This window comes from Alternaria ventricosa (assembly GCF_023758065.1).
Source record: "Alternaria ventricosa strain BMP 2768 chromosome Unknown scaffold_1, whole genome shotgun sequence".
Taxonomy (NCBI): domain Eukaryota; kingdom Fungi; phylum Ascomycota; class Dothideomycetes; order Pleosporales; family Pleosporaceae; genus Alternaria; species Alternaria ventricosa.
This window is the reverse complement of record NW_026055681.1, coordinates 1,243,175-1,262,404: the sequence shown is the minus strand read 5'-3', so window position 1 is coordinate 1,262,404 and position 19,230 is coordinate 1,243,175. Positions and strand designations below refer to the sequence as shown.

The 19,230-nt window shown below is 53.2% G+C and overlaps 5 protein-coding genes across 5 annotated transcripts; 4 read left to right on the top strand and 1 right to left on the bottom strand.

The window, feature by feature from the left end:
• Positions 1 to 6,231: 6,231 nt before the first annotated feature.
• On the top strand, positions 6,232 to 6,589 carry J4E93_000426 (uncharacterized protein; the record flags this gene model as incomplete). Its single annotated transcript, XM_049338386.1, has 2 exons — positions 6,232 to 6,345; positions 6,413 to 6,589. The coding sequence occupies 2 exons, from the start codon at positions 6,232 to 6,234 to the stop codon at positions 6,587 to 6,589; spliced, it is 291 nt and encodes a 96-aa protein (XP_049204271.1).
• A 1,225-nt stretch (positions 6,590 to 7,814) lies between these two features.
• On the top strand, positions 7,815 to 9,050 carry J4E93_000425 (uncharacterized protein; the record flags this gene model as incomplete). The annotated part of the gene is made up of 1 exon (XM_049338385.1): positions 7,815 to 9,050. The coding sequence occupies one exon, from the start codon at positions 7,815 to 7,817 to the stop codon at positions 9,048 to 9,050; it is 1,236 nt and encodes a 411-aa protein (XP_049204270.1).
• Positions 9,051 to 9,158: 108 nt separating this feature from the next.
• Positions 9,159 to 11,866, bottom strand: J4E93_000424 (uncharacterized protein; the record flags this gene model as incomplete). The annotated part of the gene is made up of 2 exons (XM_049338384.1): positions 9,159 to 11,775; positions 11,862 to 11,866. 2 exons carry the CDS (start codon positions 11,864 to 11,866, stop codon positions 9,159 to 9,161), a joined length of 2,622 nt encoding a protein of 873 aa, XP_049204269.1.
• An 862-nt stretch (positions 11,867 to 12,728) lies between these two features.
• Positions 12,729 to 15,502, top strand: J4E93_000423 (uncharacterized protein; the record flags this gene model as incomplete). Its single annotated transcript, XM_049338383.1, has 2 exons — positions 12,729 to 12,928; positions 13,051 to 15,502. The coding sequence occupies 2 exons, from the start codon at positions 12,729 to 12,731 to the stop codon at positions 15,500 to 15,502; spliced, it is 2,652 nt and encodes an 883-aa protein (XP_049204268.1).
• Positions 15,503 to 15,925: 423 nt separating this feature from the next.
• J4E93_000422 (uncharacterized protein) lies at positions 15,926 to 19,114 on the top strand (the record flags this gene model as incomplete). Its single annotated transcript, XM_049338382.1, has 4 exons — positions 15,926 to 16,012; positions 16,083 to 18,559; positions 18,610 to 18,731; positions 18,780 to 19,114. 4 exons carry the CDS (start codon positions 15,926 to 15,928, stop codon positions 19,112 to 19,114), a joined length of 3,021 nt encoding a protein of 1,006 aa, XP_049204267.1.
• Positions 19,115 to 19,230: the final 116 nt, after the last annotated feature.

The window sequence follows — 19,230 nt, the reverse complement described above, 5'->3', positions numbered from 1 at the left end:
GCTGCCTAGCCAAGTGGACAGGTGCGGCGTCGTTAGGCAATGCGACTTGAAGTTTTGTAGTGAATTGATGTGCGAAAGCGATTTGGCCGTGTACCAACGCCAGAGTGGACTGACGGAGCGGCGTGCTGGAATCGGGCGAGATGCTCGATTGCTGCTTGAGGTGTCGCGGGGCTGGCTGGCTTCGGCAGAGCTGTCCAAGCTAACCCCCAGTCATTACCCTACCGCGTCACGCGTCGTGACCACTATATTACTCCGCCGGACCATAAGCGTTTAGACGCGGCAAACGTCCCTCGTGATCAGAACCACATGCATCATACCTGCTCCCGTCCAAGCATCGTCGAGTCTTCTCACAACGATCTGCGTCCATGCGCCTTCGCCAGCCTCATAGCTATGCTTCAATAGGCAATTGTATTACTGTCGTCATTGTACGGATAGCTCAACATCCTCTTGTCCGGCTCCCCATACATACGCTTTTGCAGCAGAACCTTAACAAGGCAATAACTCCACCTCCTCGCGTTGCGCACTGCTTATCTTCCGCGCTTCTTCAACTTTCTTGACATTCTTGTGCTCGAACCCAAAGGACGCAACCAAGGCAAGCCCACTCGTCACCAGCAAGAAGAGAAAAACGTCCCGAATGGCATTTTGATAAGCCAACTTATTCGCCCCGTTGCTGTTCAGTCCTCCCACCGGCGAATTCGGAAGGCTGGACTTGACATCTGCTGTCAAGCGACCCAAAAATATGGTTTGTGATATACAGAGGCCTACTGCACCGCCGAGTTGAAAGGCAAATTGTAACAATACTGAAGAGAAAGTCAGATTTCAGATGACAGGACGTTAAAAAGCCTTACCATTCCCGGTGACCATGTCTTCCTCCTTCAAAACAGCCGATATAGCTGTGTACGGCAGATTGATCGCGCAACCAGTACCAACACCGCATATGATGAAGTATGCCGCCCACACACCATGGCTGGTGCTGACGTTGAGTAATGTGATGAGCCCGGATCCGACCTTCATTCGGATGGTCAGTCAATCCTGGCGATTAAGTTTCCAAATGGAACTCACTACGCTCAGGCCAGTCCCAAGGATGATGAATGGCGTCTATCGAGACTCAGTCCAGAACGGCGAGATCGTTCCGCAAAACTCACGTAACAACCTGATCTCGAAACTAGGGCCCCGACCACTACTACAGTTAAAATCTGCGTCAACGTCAAGAACAAAATCTCCACACCACTCCTTTGCGCGCTGAGCCCCTTTACTGTTTGAAAGAACATGGGTACGTATATTCCATACTATCTTCATGTCAGTCTAATAGGGAAGCTGTGTGGGGGGAGCAATTACATACCGAGAAATTCGGCATCGAGAAGAAGGATAGATACACGACTCCGAAAGCGATGGATCGTTGTTTGAGAACTCCAAACGGCACAGATGCGTCGTCCCCCATCTTCCACTCCATTAAGAGGAACAGCACAAGTAAGACCCCGGAGATAGAGAAAAGACCGATGATGATGGGGGAGCTCCAAGGAACACGATGGCCGCCCCATTGCATTGCCACGAAGAGACAACACATGGACGCGATAAGCAAGAGACTCCCTCCCAGATCAAGCTTGAGGAAAAAGCGTCCAACATCATGTCCGCTGCTGGAAGTTTTCGCTTTCCCAACTCCCTTTCCTCTATCAAGTCTCAAGAACACCGCAACAAGTCCTAAAACCACGGCACCCAAGGGCAGATTACTTGTAACTCGTAAGCACAAAATCTGCGATCCGCGGCATACTCACATCCAGAAACACCACCGCCATAGTCCTCGATCAGCCAACAAACCTCCCACCACTGGCCCGACCCCAATGCTAACCCCAAACGCACTGACAAACAGCCCGAAGAAGAAGGGTCGCTGGGATAAAGGAACAATCTTCGTTACCACGGCAAAAGAACCTTGCATTAATCCCGCTGCTCCGCATCCTGCCACCGCTCTCCCTAGAATGAAGATTGCAGATGAAGGTGCGACCGCGCAGAGTACACTACCGACTAATGGTTACATCAGCTTATCGTTTTGTACACCCTACACTCTTATTAGACCAAGAAAGCATCCGACGTACCTTCGAACACCCCCACAGAGACAAGATACAACATCTTGACATCCCCCACTTTATACAGTTTCCCCAATGTGGGCTGCAGTGCTGTGAGCGCGAGAAGATACGCACTTCCATACCATGCGAGATGGTCGAGGACGTGGAAGGTTTTGGTTATGGTCAGCAGGATGGGGTTGAGGATTATGGTGTCGAGGGCTACGAGGAAGGTGCCGAGATAGAGGGAGGTTATAATGAGGATGAGATGGGCTTTCGGTGTGGATTTTGATGTGACAGAAGGAGTGGGACGAGGAGTAGTGGTAAGCTCCATGGATGGGGACATGGTAGAATGTGGTTGGCGTGTTGGAGGGGTTGAGTATGCTAGAAACGATGGAGTTGTTGACTTGAAGATGGGAGATGTTGAGGCTTCCGGCTTCTTGAACAAAAATTGTCTTTTCAGGCTTCCTCTCACGAATGTAACTACGACGGGGTCTACATGTCTGGCATCGGCCTGTCTGTCACAAAACAGCAACATCTTCAGCAGTTTCGAAACGAGTATGTTACTTGTAATACACGGAAGAGGGAAGGAAATATGAGAGGGTGTCGCAACTGAACAGCTGAGCAAGTAGCGCAGGTACCCGTAAGCCGCCATCCATGAAGCCGCCTGTACGACCCGAGCTTAACGACACTGAAAAGTTCCGGTCAACTAATTTTCACATACGCATGATAAGCTTCTGGTATGATTTTTGAACAGTACGGAAGGGTGGGGAGATAGGCAAGGTGTCATTTCGCTGTTACTCGCTACATCCGCAATGGTACCCACGATCGACCCGCCTCAACATCCACAGCCCCATCATGTTTCAAGAACCGTCCCCGAGCGATCTTCCTACCAGTTTCCACCACAAAACCCTCTCAGTCCCATCCTCCAGAACGACTTCGCAGGAGCTTTGGCGATAGTGCGAGTGAATTTCCGAATCTAGTAAATGTAGGGCTTGCCACACTGCTTGCGTCTCTGGGCGTTCCATGAGCTGACATTAGAGAATTTCCCGTCGGCGTTGCACTGTCCAGCAGTCGTGCTGTCCTTGGACGCCCTCAAGCACATTCTCGGGCAATCATCGACAAGGTTGTCCTGAAAAACATCACGATGGTGAGCAAGTCAATCTTGAGTGTGAAGTGATACATGACGACTTACGATAACGCAGCAATGGCTGCCGTCTGGGTAAAGGCACTGGCAGTACGAAGCCACAACGCTGCTTACGCTGGCAAGGAGCACGGTAACGATAGTAAGACGCATGTTGGGCGTTGATGACGAGGATGCAGTTGGGTTGGGTTGTGGGTTGAAGTGATGAGTGATGTGATGGTGCGGAGGAGTGGAAGAGAAACCACGATCTTTATAGAGTCCAGCAGACTAAAAGACCACATAACACGAGTCATAATCACATTTCGGCGGATTTACGAAGCACCCCACGGGGGGACGTGCATAGGTCACATTGGATCCGTTCAAGTAATCTCACGGAGACTACTACAGTACGCTTGTTTTCGTTCGGAAAGGTTCATCATCGTATCAACAATACACGGTGAGGAGGCACACCGTCATATCAATTATTACACGCGGCGATTACCGTATTCACAGAAAAGGGTTTAGATTGAATGGGAGCTTCCCAGCGATCGAGGTCCTAGGATCTCGAGAACTGAGGAAACTCAAGAGAAGGTACATTGATTGCCATAACACAAAGAGACGATTGCTTAAGAACTGCGCAAGGGCATCCTGACGAGCTCCTCCTCTACTTCGCGTTTCCAATGGTCCAATCCGTGCAGGAGCGGCGCCACGAAGCGTTCCATGAGCTAACGTCCGAGTACTTGCCACCAGCGTTGCACTTGTTGTCCGAGTTTCCGTTGTCGATGCATCGGGCCACGCAGTCCTTCCTGATGCCGTATTGCTAGTACATCGTTAGATTCGGTCGCTTGAATTTCCTGTTTGATTCCACTCGGGCTATCATTGGCTTACAGTAACGCAGCAGTGGGAGCCATCCGCGTAGAGGCATTGGCACCATCCATCAGCGGCGACGGAAGTGATGGCGGCGAAGATAACCGCGGCGATGGAGAGTCGGACCATTTTGTCGTGGATCGAGGTGAATGAGTAGTTGAGTGTGATGAGGAGGTGTGTAAAACTTGTGGGTAATGAAGATGCTGTGTCGGTATGCTAGGTATCGAGAAGATCACTGTTGCTTTATATAGACGGCAAGATCATGTTCGTCTATCACAACAGAGACGACCCGGAGACGACCCACCAACCACACCTTGGTACCTCCCCGCCAAGGCCTGCATTTCATAAGACCCATGCGCAAGGGGATGGTCTCGAATGGGAAGTATCTCAACTCCAAGGGCCTCGTCTATCACAATGAAACATTGTGGTCAGCTGAGTAGAAAAAAAGTCGTCGCGCCGATTCCATTGTGATGTTGAGGTCAGTGGAAAGATACCTAGATACCTAGGTAGGGCCGAATGGTCCTTAGGTTCGGAGGTCAGTGCGGAAGTCGGAGAGCACCTGCAGACGGGATCTAAACGATGTTTGGATACCTAGATAGAACGACATCTACGACACACACTCCTTACATACACAGCAATGCAATCAATCGCATCAAGCACCTGTACAAATAGAGAAAACTACAGTCTCACCACCACACCATCACGATGATGCGCAAAAGATCTACACGGGCTTGAACAGCCGCAACGATCTTACATAACACGTTCCCACGCCTGTCTTCCTACGTCACCCTTCAACGTACACCGATCAGCTCTAAACAGCGCATATAATATGACCGAACAGTTGACCGAATTTGGAAGAACCTGCCAAACGTGGTCTACTGTGCTTACAGGAAAGTGCCGACTGCCGAATTCGGACCGTCACGAGTCAGTACTACCAGACGTTTCTGGAGTTGTGGCAGAGCCTCACTGGAACTGCCTGTTGTGGATCCCGTTGACCATGAGCGCCTCGGACCCAAATTTCCACTCTACGGCCAAACCATGTACATTCGATAGTACTATGGGGACTGTGTCAGCAGCCAACTAGTGGACTATCACCAAAACCGGCACGGGGGAAATACACGGCCAAAGATGCGCGCTGAATGTCCCGAAGCCAGTCACTATCTGTGCAGACCGGGCCGGTATGCTCATTGTGGTATGTACTACCACGAAGTCTGCAGCCATGCCGCACTCTAGAAGATGGAAGCAAGATAATGAATAGCACGAGGGGAGGATGAGAGGAAGTCCACCAAAACTGCCATCAGACAGTTGCGAGTAAAGCGCTTGCAGCCACGAGATATAACCCAATGTCTAGTAACTTTGGAAAGTCTACTTTGGCCAAGTCGGAATGATATCCTCAGTTCCAGATGTGCATCCCCAGGAAACCCACCGGTTCACGGGTACTTCCGACGTCGCCACCGCTGGTCTCCAGGAGAGCAACCTTGATGAGGGCCAGATCTGCGGTGGTGTCTTCGTTGAGGACTCCAGCAGCGTGTAGATGGAGCACATGCCTAGTGAGCTCGTGATGTTGGAATTAACGACCGAAAATGAAGCGTGGTTTCTCCATCCGTTATCGCCCCTGCGTTAGTACGTGATCCCTCAAACATGTAGGTGAGATGGTACCGTAGATACCGCTCCAAAATTGACCCCATCGATCCATTCAAGTCTTGGAAGTTGGGTTAGTGAGTTCGTGATCTTGGAAATATCCGCCGAGAAGGAAGCGTGGACCTGAGTGGTCTCTCGTATTAGTCATGACCCCTGCGTTGGTCTACGTTGGCTTGTTCCTCTCCCTTGCAATTCACACGCAATAGTTTCCTGCACATAATCCTTTTGCCGGTAGCCGCAGCATGTCACGATTGCTGACACGGAGATACCCCTAGAACACACCGACACTCGTGAATATCCGGTGGTCGAAAACGACCGTACGAGGCTGGGCTAACTTGAATGCACTATCTTGAGCGATATGAGAGCATCACTCGGCCAAATATCAGTGCCGACTCATTTATCTGTAGACATAAGCAAGAGCTTAAGCAAGCTTAAATATCAGAGCACCACCCTCTCTGGACAGCACCAAGACACTCAATCTAAATCCACTCTACTCCACACTCTTCTACTACCTCTTCGAGACTTCTCACAACCGCCAAAATGGTCCGCATTCTCTCCCTCGCCACTATCATCATCGCCAGCGCCATCAGCGCTCAGGCCGCCCAGTTCTGCCAGTGCCTCTTCGGTGATGGCTCGCACTGCTGCGTCTACTCTGTGAGCAACCCTTCATGAACGACACAAGATCAAATGCATCTTGGATGCTAATTTGAGATACTCTTAGGACCCCAAGATTGGTGACCTCGACTGCCAGCGCTGGTGCACCAACGCCCACCGCGCCGATGGTGCCACCAACCCCAACAACCCTCTTGAAGTCGGCACCGCCTGCGCTGCTGGTGGAAAGTACAGCACTGTCAGTGGCTGGAACGCTCAGTTCCGCACCTCTTGCTACAAGCAGTAGATGGTCGTTAGCTCGATCTCGGGAGTCGGCAGTGGCTTTTGATGGGTGGATGGCTAATACGGGACTGTGGTGGACACGTGGTGAGAGCTATTTGTTGTAATGGGTTAAGCAAGACGTGCGATATGTAAACAGGCGACAATCACAATATTAAACCGGCCCACCAATTATCGTGCTCGCAAGAGTTGCTGTCGAACGTGCATGTTGTGATGAGATATATTAAAGAAGCAGGGTGCACCCCCGCAAGACCTCGGGACCTAAGCCGTTGCTAGCGTACCCGAGCCCCACTCTAACAGCCGAGTTATCCTCCTTTGTACAGAACTACCCGCCTATCTTCTTTGAAGAAGCTTCGCCGAGGTGCTTGGGATCGGCGGTGAGGCTCTTGAGGCTGGGGGATCGACTAGGATGAACGCGCTCCCCCAACCGTGCCATGAGAGGATCAGCTGTGGTGCCGCGCTGGAATGTAGCAGCCTTCTGCAGATGTGTAGTGGCTGTTAAGGTAGTCGTGACTTTCGAAGGAAGTAACGCATGCTCCGGCAGGTCCATCTGAAGTTCTGTTTGACGCCGCTTCGTCCAAGTAAGGTCAGATTCTACTGCGGCAGTTCTCGTATATGAGTACCTTGATGTCGTGGCCCAGATCAGGACAGTGCAAGGCACGCAGCAATCTTGAATGCTCCATCCGTACCATAACCGGGTAGATGGTATACTACCCAGCTACATGGCTTTGGGCCGATGACGAGTGTCTCCCGCAAGCGTCGGGACATCGTTTCAGGGGTGTCTGTGGCTGCGTAATATGGTGCCTGTAATGAGTCAGAATGGCGCCTTTCTGGAGGTAGATGTATGACTAGATCGATGTCAAAGAAGATAACGAAAGATCGCTCTCGTAGTAACAGGAAAACTGGTGTCCGATGAAGTTGTATCGAGTTGGCACGGCGGTGCCTGCTGATTGTGTGCATAAGAGGAAACGCGGGCAACATAAAGGCCATTTGTGGTAGTTGCGACGGCCGCCCTTGGTTGAGGGCGGCGCGCCCGCCACTACCAGCGCCCTTTTCGTGACTCAAGGAAAACAGCAAAAGCTTGCTCCTCAATAAATAGAAGAACTTCTGTGAATAAATATGCTCGTTAGAACATTAGACAAATACGTTTGATTACGATTTGAGATCGATCGCATTGCAGCACCACTTTCACCCGCCTTCGACCGACAGTTCTAACTACATCCGACAAGAAGATGGAAACCAAGCTGGCGCCTAAGAGATACCAGCGCATCGCGCAGGACCTCGAGAAGCTTCCATGCGAGCTTCACGGTGATATACTAGACGAACTGGAATACTCGCAACTAATTCGCCTTTCTTCTTGCGCCGGGCCACGTCTTACTTGGTCCCTCAAAAACAGCCGATCGCTCTGGGGTAAATACTTCCGCGGCGAAGACATGAGTAAATGGCAGACACTACTCTCCATTACAGACCGCGTAAAGTTCGCATGTTTCAAGAAACCGGAATCCAAGGAAGATCTACCAGACGTCTTCAAAGACAAAGGCCGCCTTTACTTTCTGACCTATCGCAATTCAGACTGGAAGCATGAATTGGATAAGAACTGGACTCGTTTCAGACAGGAACGAGGGGAGTTGGGAACAAGATGGCTCTCAGAGTTAAACGCGATCATCCTCACTGGGACTTGGACAACGTTCCACAAAGACTACTCCCGAATCGTCGTACCGATTCTCCCAAAATTGCCGGTGCAAGCTTCAGCAATCTTCTCTAGGATTCCCGAATTAGGTGAGAGGGATTACAAATACCAGCACCATGCAGACGGGGCTGTATTCTCCGCCGACAAACTAGCAGCTTTCGTCGACATGTATCAACAAGTCCGTCTAGTCAGAGCAGAAACGCTAGCAGCGGAACTCTACCGACTGGCGGATATCTACGAGGCTCATCCCGCCCGTCTAAAGCAGCCGTTTGATTCCCGAACCCAGGCTCCCGACGAGTTCAATGCGGAGCATATTCCCACTCAAATGCGGCGCGAGGCACAAAGGATGGTTAAACGGGCGAAGACCGCTCGCTGGAACAGCAGGGATGTGAAACCCTTCCGCTTCAAGTATCCTCCTCTTGTGCCGTATGAGAGCCAAATACAACACTTTTATGATGGTCTTGACGGGGCGCCATCCGCGCCGGTGGAGATTGTGGAAAAGTGCCAAGCGATTATGGAGAACGCACCGGATTGGGCGCGGGAGGATGCAGCAGAAGAGGTGGATGGGGTTACGGACCTATGCAAGGCATTGGAGAATCAGCACACAAGCGAGCGTAGGCTCACTCCGAAACTCTGCATACGTGCCTCACGGTTTCAATCAGCAGGCTTGCCCGTCCTTCCGCGCGGCGACGCGGAGTTGGATTGGCTAGAAGATTTCGCAGAGGCGACGGCATGGTTGGAGGAAAGGTCTCGCCACGGTCTCGAAAACTTTGGTTGACGTTTAATTTCAGATTGCTGTCCTCGGATATGCGCGAGTGGTCTACTTTTACAGTATATTAAGAGCAGTAAAAACATGGAATAAAAAGTGCTCGTATTCCACCGTCTTCTAGCGTCCTCCAACAACGGGTGGTGCGGACTTTAAATGGCCCTTGGCATACATGTCCACATATTCCTTTGCAGGCCAACCGCCCCACTGTTCAACACTCTCGATCTGTGTCTTGATGAGAAGTGCTATGTCTTCTGGTGCACCGGATGTGTGATCGTTGCCTGGTTCGAATCCGCCTCCATCGACAGCTAGGCGCAACGCCACGAGCGTCTTGAACAGAAGGTGCCTGCCTGAGCGTTGAGCTTCTGCACGCGCCGTCACCTCAGCATAATGTTTGGTGAACCAGGTGGTGAATGAGTAAAGACCCTCATAATCCCGGAGAATACCTAGCCCTCGTACATAGGCATGTAGCTCCGCGGGCCCCGGAATGTGTGGCGAAATGACGTTGGCTGTCTGATCACCTGTAGGCGACTGCACATCTGCACTAGCACCGACTAGGCCGTTGAAGAGCGTACGAAGGCGAGAGGAGGCAGTGGAAAGAACATGTCGTGCATCGTCAAAAGAAGCGGAGCCTCGTTCGACGGCTTGAGCGGCGTACATAGTCGCAATACAGACCAGACGGAATATCTCATCGTCGATGTCAAGATCAATCTCTTCCATATCTTCAATAATGGAACAAATGAGCTTATACCGAGCAAGACTCAGAACATGCTTATGCCCCTTCTGAGACGCCAGCACCTTTATCATGCAAGCCCAGGCTGGTCGGTAGATCGGTCGATAGTATTTGAGAAGCATGTATGCGTATTCGACACAGTATTGCCTGTTCGACCTGAGCTGACGAACGTGCTGTTCTGGAGGTAGGAAATCAACTTTGTGAAAAGATGACTGATCGATGCTTCCAAAGCGACACAAGAAGTCAATGATCGCCTTGAAAAGAAAACCCGGGATCGAGTTGCCTGAAGTGTACTGGTCGTGAATGCTGTCGAGCATTCGGCCTACCCTGCCGTGTTGAATGTCCCTAGCCATGTCTAGTAAACCTAGACCCGTGTCGAACTCTGGGCATGTCTCTAAGAGGAACGCAAGGAGGCGGCGTTTAGGCTTGACGTGTGCCATCTGCATTCGTCCAAGTAGCCCTCGGTAGCCAGGAACGGGTTCGCTAAGATATACATAGTGCAACGTAGATAGCGGGTCCGGGACTGCTTCCTTCATGTCTCCAGGTAACATATGAGTGGTGTCTTCTTCATGGGTGTTTTCTGCATCAGACGAGAACTCTGTGCGGGTCGATCGCTCTGCTTCAGCATGATACAACTTTTCGAACATTGCAAGATAGATATCTGGATGAGCAGGTTCTCCAGACAGCTCATGTGAGAGGAAGCATGCCCAGGCCTCCCTACGCGTGCGTGTCGTTCGTATACGACCAGCCCAGAGCAGAGGGCGAAGGTGTTTAGCATCTCGATACTGGGAGGAGATGCGCGGTAAAGAGGTTCGAGTCTGTATCGTAGGACTAGAATCGGTATCCCAGCCAGCGTACACTTGCGCCACATCTTCCCAGAGGCGACCACTGTACCCAGCTTCATACATACGGTGCAAGAGCTGGGAAGCTCGCGAGGCACCAAACTCGTAGCCTTTATCCTCATCCATTGCTGTGCGATTCTCCTTCCACGGTGGCCAGGTAGGCCCTTTGAGCTCAGCCCATTCTCTCTCTTGAAGCGTCTTCGCATGTGCCAGCTGATTGCGCGCAACGGACCGAAAACCGAGGCGTGTCACCGTTATTGCAGGCGACCTACTCGCCATATATTGAAGGATCTGGAATTGAGCCTTTTCTTGTTGGGCAGCGAAGACTACAGGGCGGGCAGATGTGGGTAGCGATAGTAGCACCAGAATTGTGTTGCAAAACTGCGTCAGGTCGGAAAGCATATCAAGGGATAGAGGATTGGATCCAGGAAAATCATCGCAGAGTCGGCTTGCTTCGGCAACGAAAAAGGACGCAGTCCATGGCATTGACTCGGGCCAGAGCTCGCGCCCATGGCGAAGTAAACGGGTCGTGATGATCTTGAGTTCAGACCAACTTATCGATTCTGACTGCGCAATACGACCAACGTGCCTCATGACGATACCAAGAGCAGGTACTCTGACGTGCTTGCGACGTAGGAACAGTAGAAGCAGGAAAAGAGGTGGTATCTCGACCCCTTGTTCGAAGCATTTGACTGCCGCAGTCGATCGCGGTTCTGTGAGACAAGACGCCCATCGTTGAACACTTTCAACCGTGTAGCCTCGATTTTGTAGTATCTCCAGCTCCCGCGGTGTATAATGGAATGTCGACTCATTCGTTGCCATTTCCGTAAGATGTTGGAGATATCGGGCAAGAATCGAGTAAAGGGAGACAGGTTCAGGAAGCAGCTCGGTGCTGACGGAGGGTACAGGCTTCGGCTTGCGTCCTCGCAACGCAGAGCGGGGCGCAGTGTAGGATAAATCAGTCGCAGTAGGCGGCGAAACGAAGTAGAGGTTTCTAGCCGAGCGATCCATTGATTCCAGGACTGTCGCAGGTCTGCTGGGACGCTTGGCCTTCCTCGTGGCGCGGGACCATTGCGGTCGAAATCTACCATCCTCCTCTGCATCCTCGAGCGTGTCTAAGAACGGCGAAGAGGTGTCCGATGGAGCATCTGTGCCTAGATTGCTTGAAATGGCATCTATAGAACTCTCAAAGAAGGCGTTATCATTAGGGGTCGGTGCGGAGTAGTGCCTCGAAAGTCGATGAGGCACCTCATGGCGAGGAGAGGCTATACCGCGGCGGGGTTTGCGCGTCGCGGGGTGATGGGAGAGCAGGGACGCTGAAGGAATCCAGAGATGACATGTCGAAAGGAGTGATATGTCCCGCCTTGGAAGATGGGTTATGGGATTACAAAGATACTTGCAAAACAGGTCAGTACAAAGTAAGCCTTGAACACGGCGTGCGGGCCTACCCAGTGCGGTAGGAGGCGCGTCACACGACGGCCGAAGCGGTACGGACTACCTGGAGCTACCAGGGAGAGTACTAAGGGCATTCATCAGACGCAATAGACGTGGAGCGACGCGTGCGAAAACCAATTGCGGAGAGTTGTCGAGTGCAGTGAGAAAATCGTGGGTAGCTCGTGCCCCATCGTCACTAGCGCAGCATGCTACAGTCGCAAACCACCCGTGGACGACTTGGACATCGTCACCCAAAGGAGCGATAGGCGCGTGGAGAGCGAACACTCGTGAATTTGCAAACAGAATTAGAGAGATCATTGAAAGAGGGAAGAATCATCATCGTCGTCAGCAGTTGCCAGGTAGTATTTGCTGCGGCACTCTGCGGCGTGGTCTTGGCGCTGCCCTTTGCGCGTTCCATTCATCGCTGCACTTACTTCCACCAAGCCAAGTCAACTTTGGACAGCCGCCAACAGCACGCGCAACCCCTAGGCACCATTTGCGCGTCACCGGAAGCCGTCTTGGACCCCGTCACGCGCCTCTCCAAATTTCAGCATCGCGCCTGCCGGTATCGCGGACAGGGCATGCTGTGAAGGAAACCGCCCAAGCACGACTCCGGCCGCCCTGAGCGCGTTCCATCCCACGCCATCACTCGCGCATCGCCAACAGCACCCCAAAGTCACCATGGCCGCCGCCAACGGCACCCTCTCCCCGCCCTCGCTCCCCCAGGCGCCCAACTCGCCCGCTGCCGCCAAACGGAAACTCGCCGAGCGTCCTGCCATTGCCGTCAATGGCGCATCCACGCCTGCACCGCGAGAGAGCGACAATGCCGGCGCACGCTCTTTGCAGGCAGTGTTGGCAGACATACTGGCAGTTCTCAAGAGGTATGCCGCCTGCGAAGAATTCCCCGCTCCCGCGCGTTATCGCCGCCATGCCAGCAGCCCATGCACGGCATGCGCTGGCTGGGCTCGTCCGCACCTCTGAGTCGCATGTTGACACTGAATAGCTACGACACCACACCCTCCATCTTATTGCATCCCATCATCTCGTCGATAACGCGATCAGCCTCTGGAGAAGCCGACTCGAAGCGCACCAAGCTGACCCCACCCAACGGCCCGGCGACCATCAGCAACCTGATACAAGACGGCTCGTACGACTCTCTACACGCACTAGAGAAGGATGTCGAGAGCGCTACCACAGAGATTCTGGCGTCCAGCGGCCCAAGCGATTCGTCGGCAGCCCAGGCGTCGCCCCAAGACACAGCGCTGCAGGGCAAAGTGCTCGCCTTCCAGACCGTCCTGAAAAACCTTGTGGCTAGAGAAGGGTCGCGCAAAGCACCTGGTTCAGCAAAGCAAGCCAACGGCCATGGCGACGCTCCAGCCTCAGGAGAGGAGGGCACTCCGGTGCCGATCAAGGAGGAAGAACAAGACACAGAGATACCCCAGAGCCGGACTGTTCTCACGCTGTACGGGAGCGCGCCGCCGAAACAGCTATTCTCCAGTCTACAGCAACCCCAGAAAATACCCCCCGCCCATGGAATATCCACGCTCGACACCGCCGTCAAGGTGACTCTACCCTTGCGCGAGACAAACCTCCCCAATCTCATCTCGACGACAGAGGTATATCCCATCCCAGAATCAGATAGCAAAAAGAAGGTTGCCACTATTGGGGAGGTCTTCCGTGCACCTGCCCACTTGCTACAGATCAGTCCCCCCAAGTCTGCCCGACCGACAACGAGCAAAGGCAACAGCACCATCACCTTTGCGCACCAGGAAGCGCCCAAGCCTCGTCGCAAGGGCTCCCAGTCGCACGCGCATCAGAGCTTGTCTTCTGGCTTTTGGCTTGGGTATGCTGGCGTTGATATGCCGAAAGATCAGACCTCGCCAACAGCGAAGCAAAAGAGCAGACAGCGGGCGTTGAGCATGGGCGAAGCACAGCAACCACCGTCCGAGGCAATTCTTGTTGCAGTCCAACAAGCCAAGGAAGATGCCTTGTTTCGCAGTGCTTACTCTAGCTTTGCGCCAACTCGGGATGACAGCTCCGCTATTATTCCAGAGGAGACTAAGAACATGGTCTGGTGGCAGAAGGTTGGTGAAAAGCGCTTCAACGAAATGTTCCCGATCGATCCGGCTCTACTCGACCCTGAGCAGGCCAAGCAAGCACTCACCAATGGGACCACCGATGAGGATGAACTATTCAAAGAGGCGGTGGAGAACTTCACCCCGGTTCAAGGAGACGTGTTACCTGGGATGGAGGAAAAGACCGAGGAGGAGAAGGACACAGACGAGGTGCTCAAGGAGATATCAGAACTTCTCGAGACATTGGCCTCGTACCAAAGGATACGGAACCTCTCCCTCACAACTAACCCACGCACTCCTGTTGTACAAAATGCTTCACTCGCAACCCTAGCCGGCAGCCCGTCTACACCCTCGTCGGAAGAGTTCGACGTCTATCAGATACTAAAGTCACAGCTCACATTGTTGATCTCGCAGCTTCCGCCGTATGCAGTTGCCAAACTCAATGGGGACCAAATGGACGAATTGAACATCAGTCGAACTATCCTATTCGACACCAAAGAGTACAAGGGCGTCTTGGAGGAGGATCAGCTCTCGAAACTTGCAAAGACACCCGGAATGGCTGCTGCAACGCCGGCTACCCTGGCGCGAACGAGTTCTGGAACCAACGCGCACTATCCCGCAGCTGGGCACCAGTACAGCCGTCCAGCGCCGTCAGTGCCTCAGTCCGGCGCTCGTCCAGTGTACTCGCAACCACAGTCCCTCCACCGATCATCGTCGATGCACCTCCAACGCTCGCCTTCGGGTGCTGCGCAGACATTCCAACCAGGTGGCGCGTCTTATGCTCCCAACTCTCGGCCGGGGTACTCTGCAACCCCGTCCTACAACCAACAAACGCCGCGACCAAGCTATGGAACCACTCCTTCTGGTCAATACTTCCCGCAACGCTCGGCACAGCCAAGCAGCTACACGGGTGCTCCTGGCTCACAGTACTATAATTCTACACCCGCACAGGGCCAGAACCGTTATGCATCACAGCAGAACCAAAGCAGCTTCTACCCTCGCTCACAAAATGCGGCACCTATGTACAACGGCGCACAAGCACCGCCGCCACGGAATGTGTCACCCATCAAGGGCGCGCCCACACCATCGGCTTATGGTACACGGCCAGCATATGGCACGCCCGTGTCTGGAGGGCAGATGCGCAGCACATACTACGGTCCTTCCCAATACGCAACTCCTCAGGCGCCTGGTGCCGCTGCTCCCTACAATGGCGCAGGCAGCAATCCTCAGCAGATGATGCTTGAAAGACAGCAAGCGCAGCAAGCACAAGCCCGGCTTGCGGCACAAAATAGTTTCAGTAGTAGTAGGCAGGGATCAGGGACGCCGCAACCTCCCAACGGCTCCATGTATGGCGCTAATGGGGCCTCCATGTCGACCTAGGGTGTTTTGATGAGCGGACATGGATTTGCATGGTGTTCTGGATACCATAGATCAGCTTCTGGCGTTTCGGGCAGTAGCAACGAGCGGGAGGATTATCATTTCTGGACATGTTCTTGTTTAGCAGAAGCACTGTTGTCTTTGTAGACGACGCATGTCACGTAGTTAATAGGGCCAGCGTGTCATAGTTGAGCGGGCTCTCTCTCTTCGAGCAAGTAACAGATTTATTAAAAAGGAGACCTGTCGAGCATTATCCATGACTGCTAGCTGTGGCTGTGACGTGGCGTGGACCCTGCATTGCGCTTAGAGTTGCCGAAATGACGTCGCGCAACGCGTTCCTTCCGGCGAGGCAGCTGGGCAGACGGTCGCTGATGGCAGTCCTCATCGCTGCCTCTGCGGACAAAACCATGAGACCCACACACCACCATGGCTCACCTCTTGCGTGGAAAGCAGGCCGGTGTCAGCAACGACCTCTCCCTGGGCCTGGGCCCTGATTCATTCGTACTCGACCATGTACGCGCCCGCTGTCTTCTCGCCCCGCCGTTCCCCCAGCCCTCTACGCGCAAGCTAACAGCACGTGAAGATCCGCAACTACGGCATCAACTCCAAAGTCACCCAGGTCGCATACGACCCCGTCCAATCCCTCCTCGCCGTCGGCACGAGCGACAGCAAGTATGGCCCCGGCCAGATCTACATATTCGGGCAGAAGAGGGTCGAAGTGGTGCTGTCGCTGCCCACGCGCGCCTCGATCAAGATCCTGCAGTTTTGCGCCGAGAAGCTGCTGTGCGTAGACTCAAAGAATGACTTGTCTGTCTTTTCGCTCGAGACGAAGAAACTGCTCAACGCCCATTCCCCTCCCGCCCGCATTACGGCGCTGCACTGCGACCCTACCATCGATTACGCGCTGCTCGGTACACAGCACGGTGAGGTGTACGCCTATGATCTGGCTAGGGAGGCACTTACGCCCTTCAAGATTCCCAACTTGTGGAGGGAGAAATTCCCTCGCTCGCGCCTGACCTCCGTTGTTACGCTCTCACTCCACCCTCGAGATATCGGCTCCCTCCTCATTGGGTACAACTCGGGCGCAGTCATTTATTCGTTTAAGCAGAACAAGGCCCTGCATTTCTTCAACTATGTGGTCCCCAAAGGAGCCCCTGGAGGCGACTCGGATCCAGTCTCCGTCCCCAAGGACCGCGAACCTCCGCTTACCCAGGCTGTCTGGCACCCAACCGGCACCTTCGTTCTGACGGGACACGAAGACAGCAGTATCGTTATATGGGATTCCAAGGATGGCCGCATCGTACAAGCGAGAACCTTGACCGACACAAACGTAGACAAGCCTGGCCCAGGCAGTTTCAGCCCAGGTGCCGTGGAAGGATCGTTTGCACTCAAGTCCCCCATCTTCAAGATTGCGTGGTGTGCGAACCAGGACCCTGACGATACCGCTATCCTCATCGCTGGTGGACAGCCATCCAACATCTCCGCCAAAAGTCTGACGTTGTTCGAGCTGGGTAGAACACCGGTTTACGCGACCGCATCCTGGCAAGTACTATCCGATCACTTCGAGAATCCCAAGAGGCAAAGAATACTTCCATGCCCGCCTGGGACCGAGGTGGTGGACCTGTTCCTCATTCCAAGGACGTCCCCTCATTACGCTGGCTGCCACGACCCCATTGCCATTCTCGCCTTACTTGCATCTGGGGAGTTGATCACTCTCTCTTTTCCAAGCGGAATGCCCATCACGCCAACTAATCAATTGCACCTCTCCATGACGCTTGTTCATCCGTATATCAATTATGCAAATCTCGCGCCTGTAGAGCGTACACGGTGGCTTGGCATGACCGAGAAGCGCCAACACGGTCCGCAATTCCTCATCGGTGGTGCCGAGGCTGTTCATCCCCTCAAGCGGTTTGAGAACCGAAACATCGTGCAGACTGCTCATGCAGATGGCACGATCAGACTATGGGACGCAGGACATGCTGATGAGATTGAGAACCCTGCATTGCTACAGGTAGACGTAGCTCGAGCAGTCGGCCGCCCAGAGCATATACACGTCACACAAACTTCGTTCGCAGGCGCAGCATCTGAGCTATCCGTAGGGCTGAAGAGTGGTGAAGTAGTAGTGTTCAGATGGGGTGTAAACAGGCATGCTGGACAGGAGTACCCACCCGGTGACAACAAACCGCAAGCGCTTACCAATATCTCGGAAAGAAGTGAAGCGGCTCTCAAAGAGGGACTGCTGCCTTTCACTTTGCTTGACGAGGGTAATGGACCAGTCACCGCCTTGAAACATTCTGATGTTGGCTTTGTTGCTGCGGGCTTTGAGGGTGGCAGTCTGGCCATCATTGATTTGCGAGGGCCCGCTGTTATCTACAGAGCGTCGATACAGGAATTTGTCAAGCCGGACAAACGCGCCAGCTTCCGACGGAGCTCAACGCAGGCAGCACCCAAAGCGGAGTGGCCCACTTGCCTCGAGTTCAGTGTTATGACACTCGAAGATGACGACTATTCCAGCATTCTACTTCACGTCGGTACCAATCTTGGCCACCTGGCAACCTTCAAGCTACTGCCAGAATTAAGTGGCCAATACTCAGTAAAACCTGCAGGTGTGTGCTCGCTTGACGACAAGGTTATCAGCATCAGCCCCATGCACGCCGAAACTGGTCGCCCAGCATATGCTTCGCAGTCTGCCGTTGCTGGACTTCGGACTGGCTCGAAGATTAGCGGCGTCCTTTTAGCCACAACAGCCTCAGGCGCGAGGTTATTCCGTCCCGCTACAAGTAAAGGAGCGCACAAAACCTTTGATCAGTTCTTGTGCGATGCTGCGACTGTAGTGAGGTACGAAGACAAGGGCTACGCAATGCTTGGGTTGTATGGAGATGGATATGCGAGAGCGCATTCGCTACCTGCATTGAAGGAGATTGGGTCTGTCAACCTCAGTGATTTCTTAGACATCAGGCGCTTCTCTGAGGCAGTCATTACAAGTACTGGCGACATCTTTGGCTGGAAAGGGCCTGCGGAAATGGCTCTTGTCAACGTTTTTGGAACGGGACTGCAATAGTAAGTCGACTCATCTCCCCAGCCATGACATATGTACTGACCAAATCTAGTGAACGCGCGAAGGATGTCTTGCTCAACCCAGAACTTTTGATTCCGCCCCGACCCACTATCAGCAATATTCAATGGATCTCTGGCACCCAATATGTAACACCAGCCGACATGGATCTTCTCAGTAAGCTATTCTTACTTCTATTCCCAACCAATTACTGACTTCTCTTAGTTGGTGGTCCTGATAGACCCTTATCAAATCGTCAAATGGCGCAGCAGCGAGCAGAGGCAGAGCAGGAACGACGCCGCGCCAATCCGACCGCAGCCAGCTCTTCTGCCGCTGGATATCAGTCCTATCCTACCCAAGTATCCCCGACTCAAGAAGGATGGGGTGCCTGGGCGTCTCGCCAGCTCAACGAGCGCACGGAGAAGCTAAACATTGTTGGAGACAGTATGGACAATCTTTCGCAAAACAGTGCAGGTTGGGCAAATGACGTCAACAAGTTTGTCGGAAAGCAGAAGAGAGGGCTAGTCATGGGTGCTATGAAGAGTAAATTTGGATTTTGAGTCAAACACACGTCAAAGGAACATGACGGTACAGTCGCCCACGGCTATGAACGCTTGGAAGTTTGGGGTGTTAGATGCGTGCTCTTTCGAGCGATCCAATCCTGATCTCTTTAAGC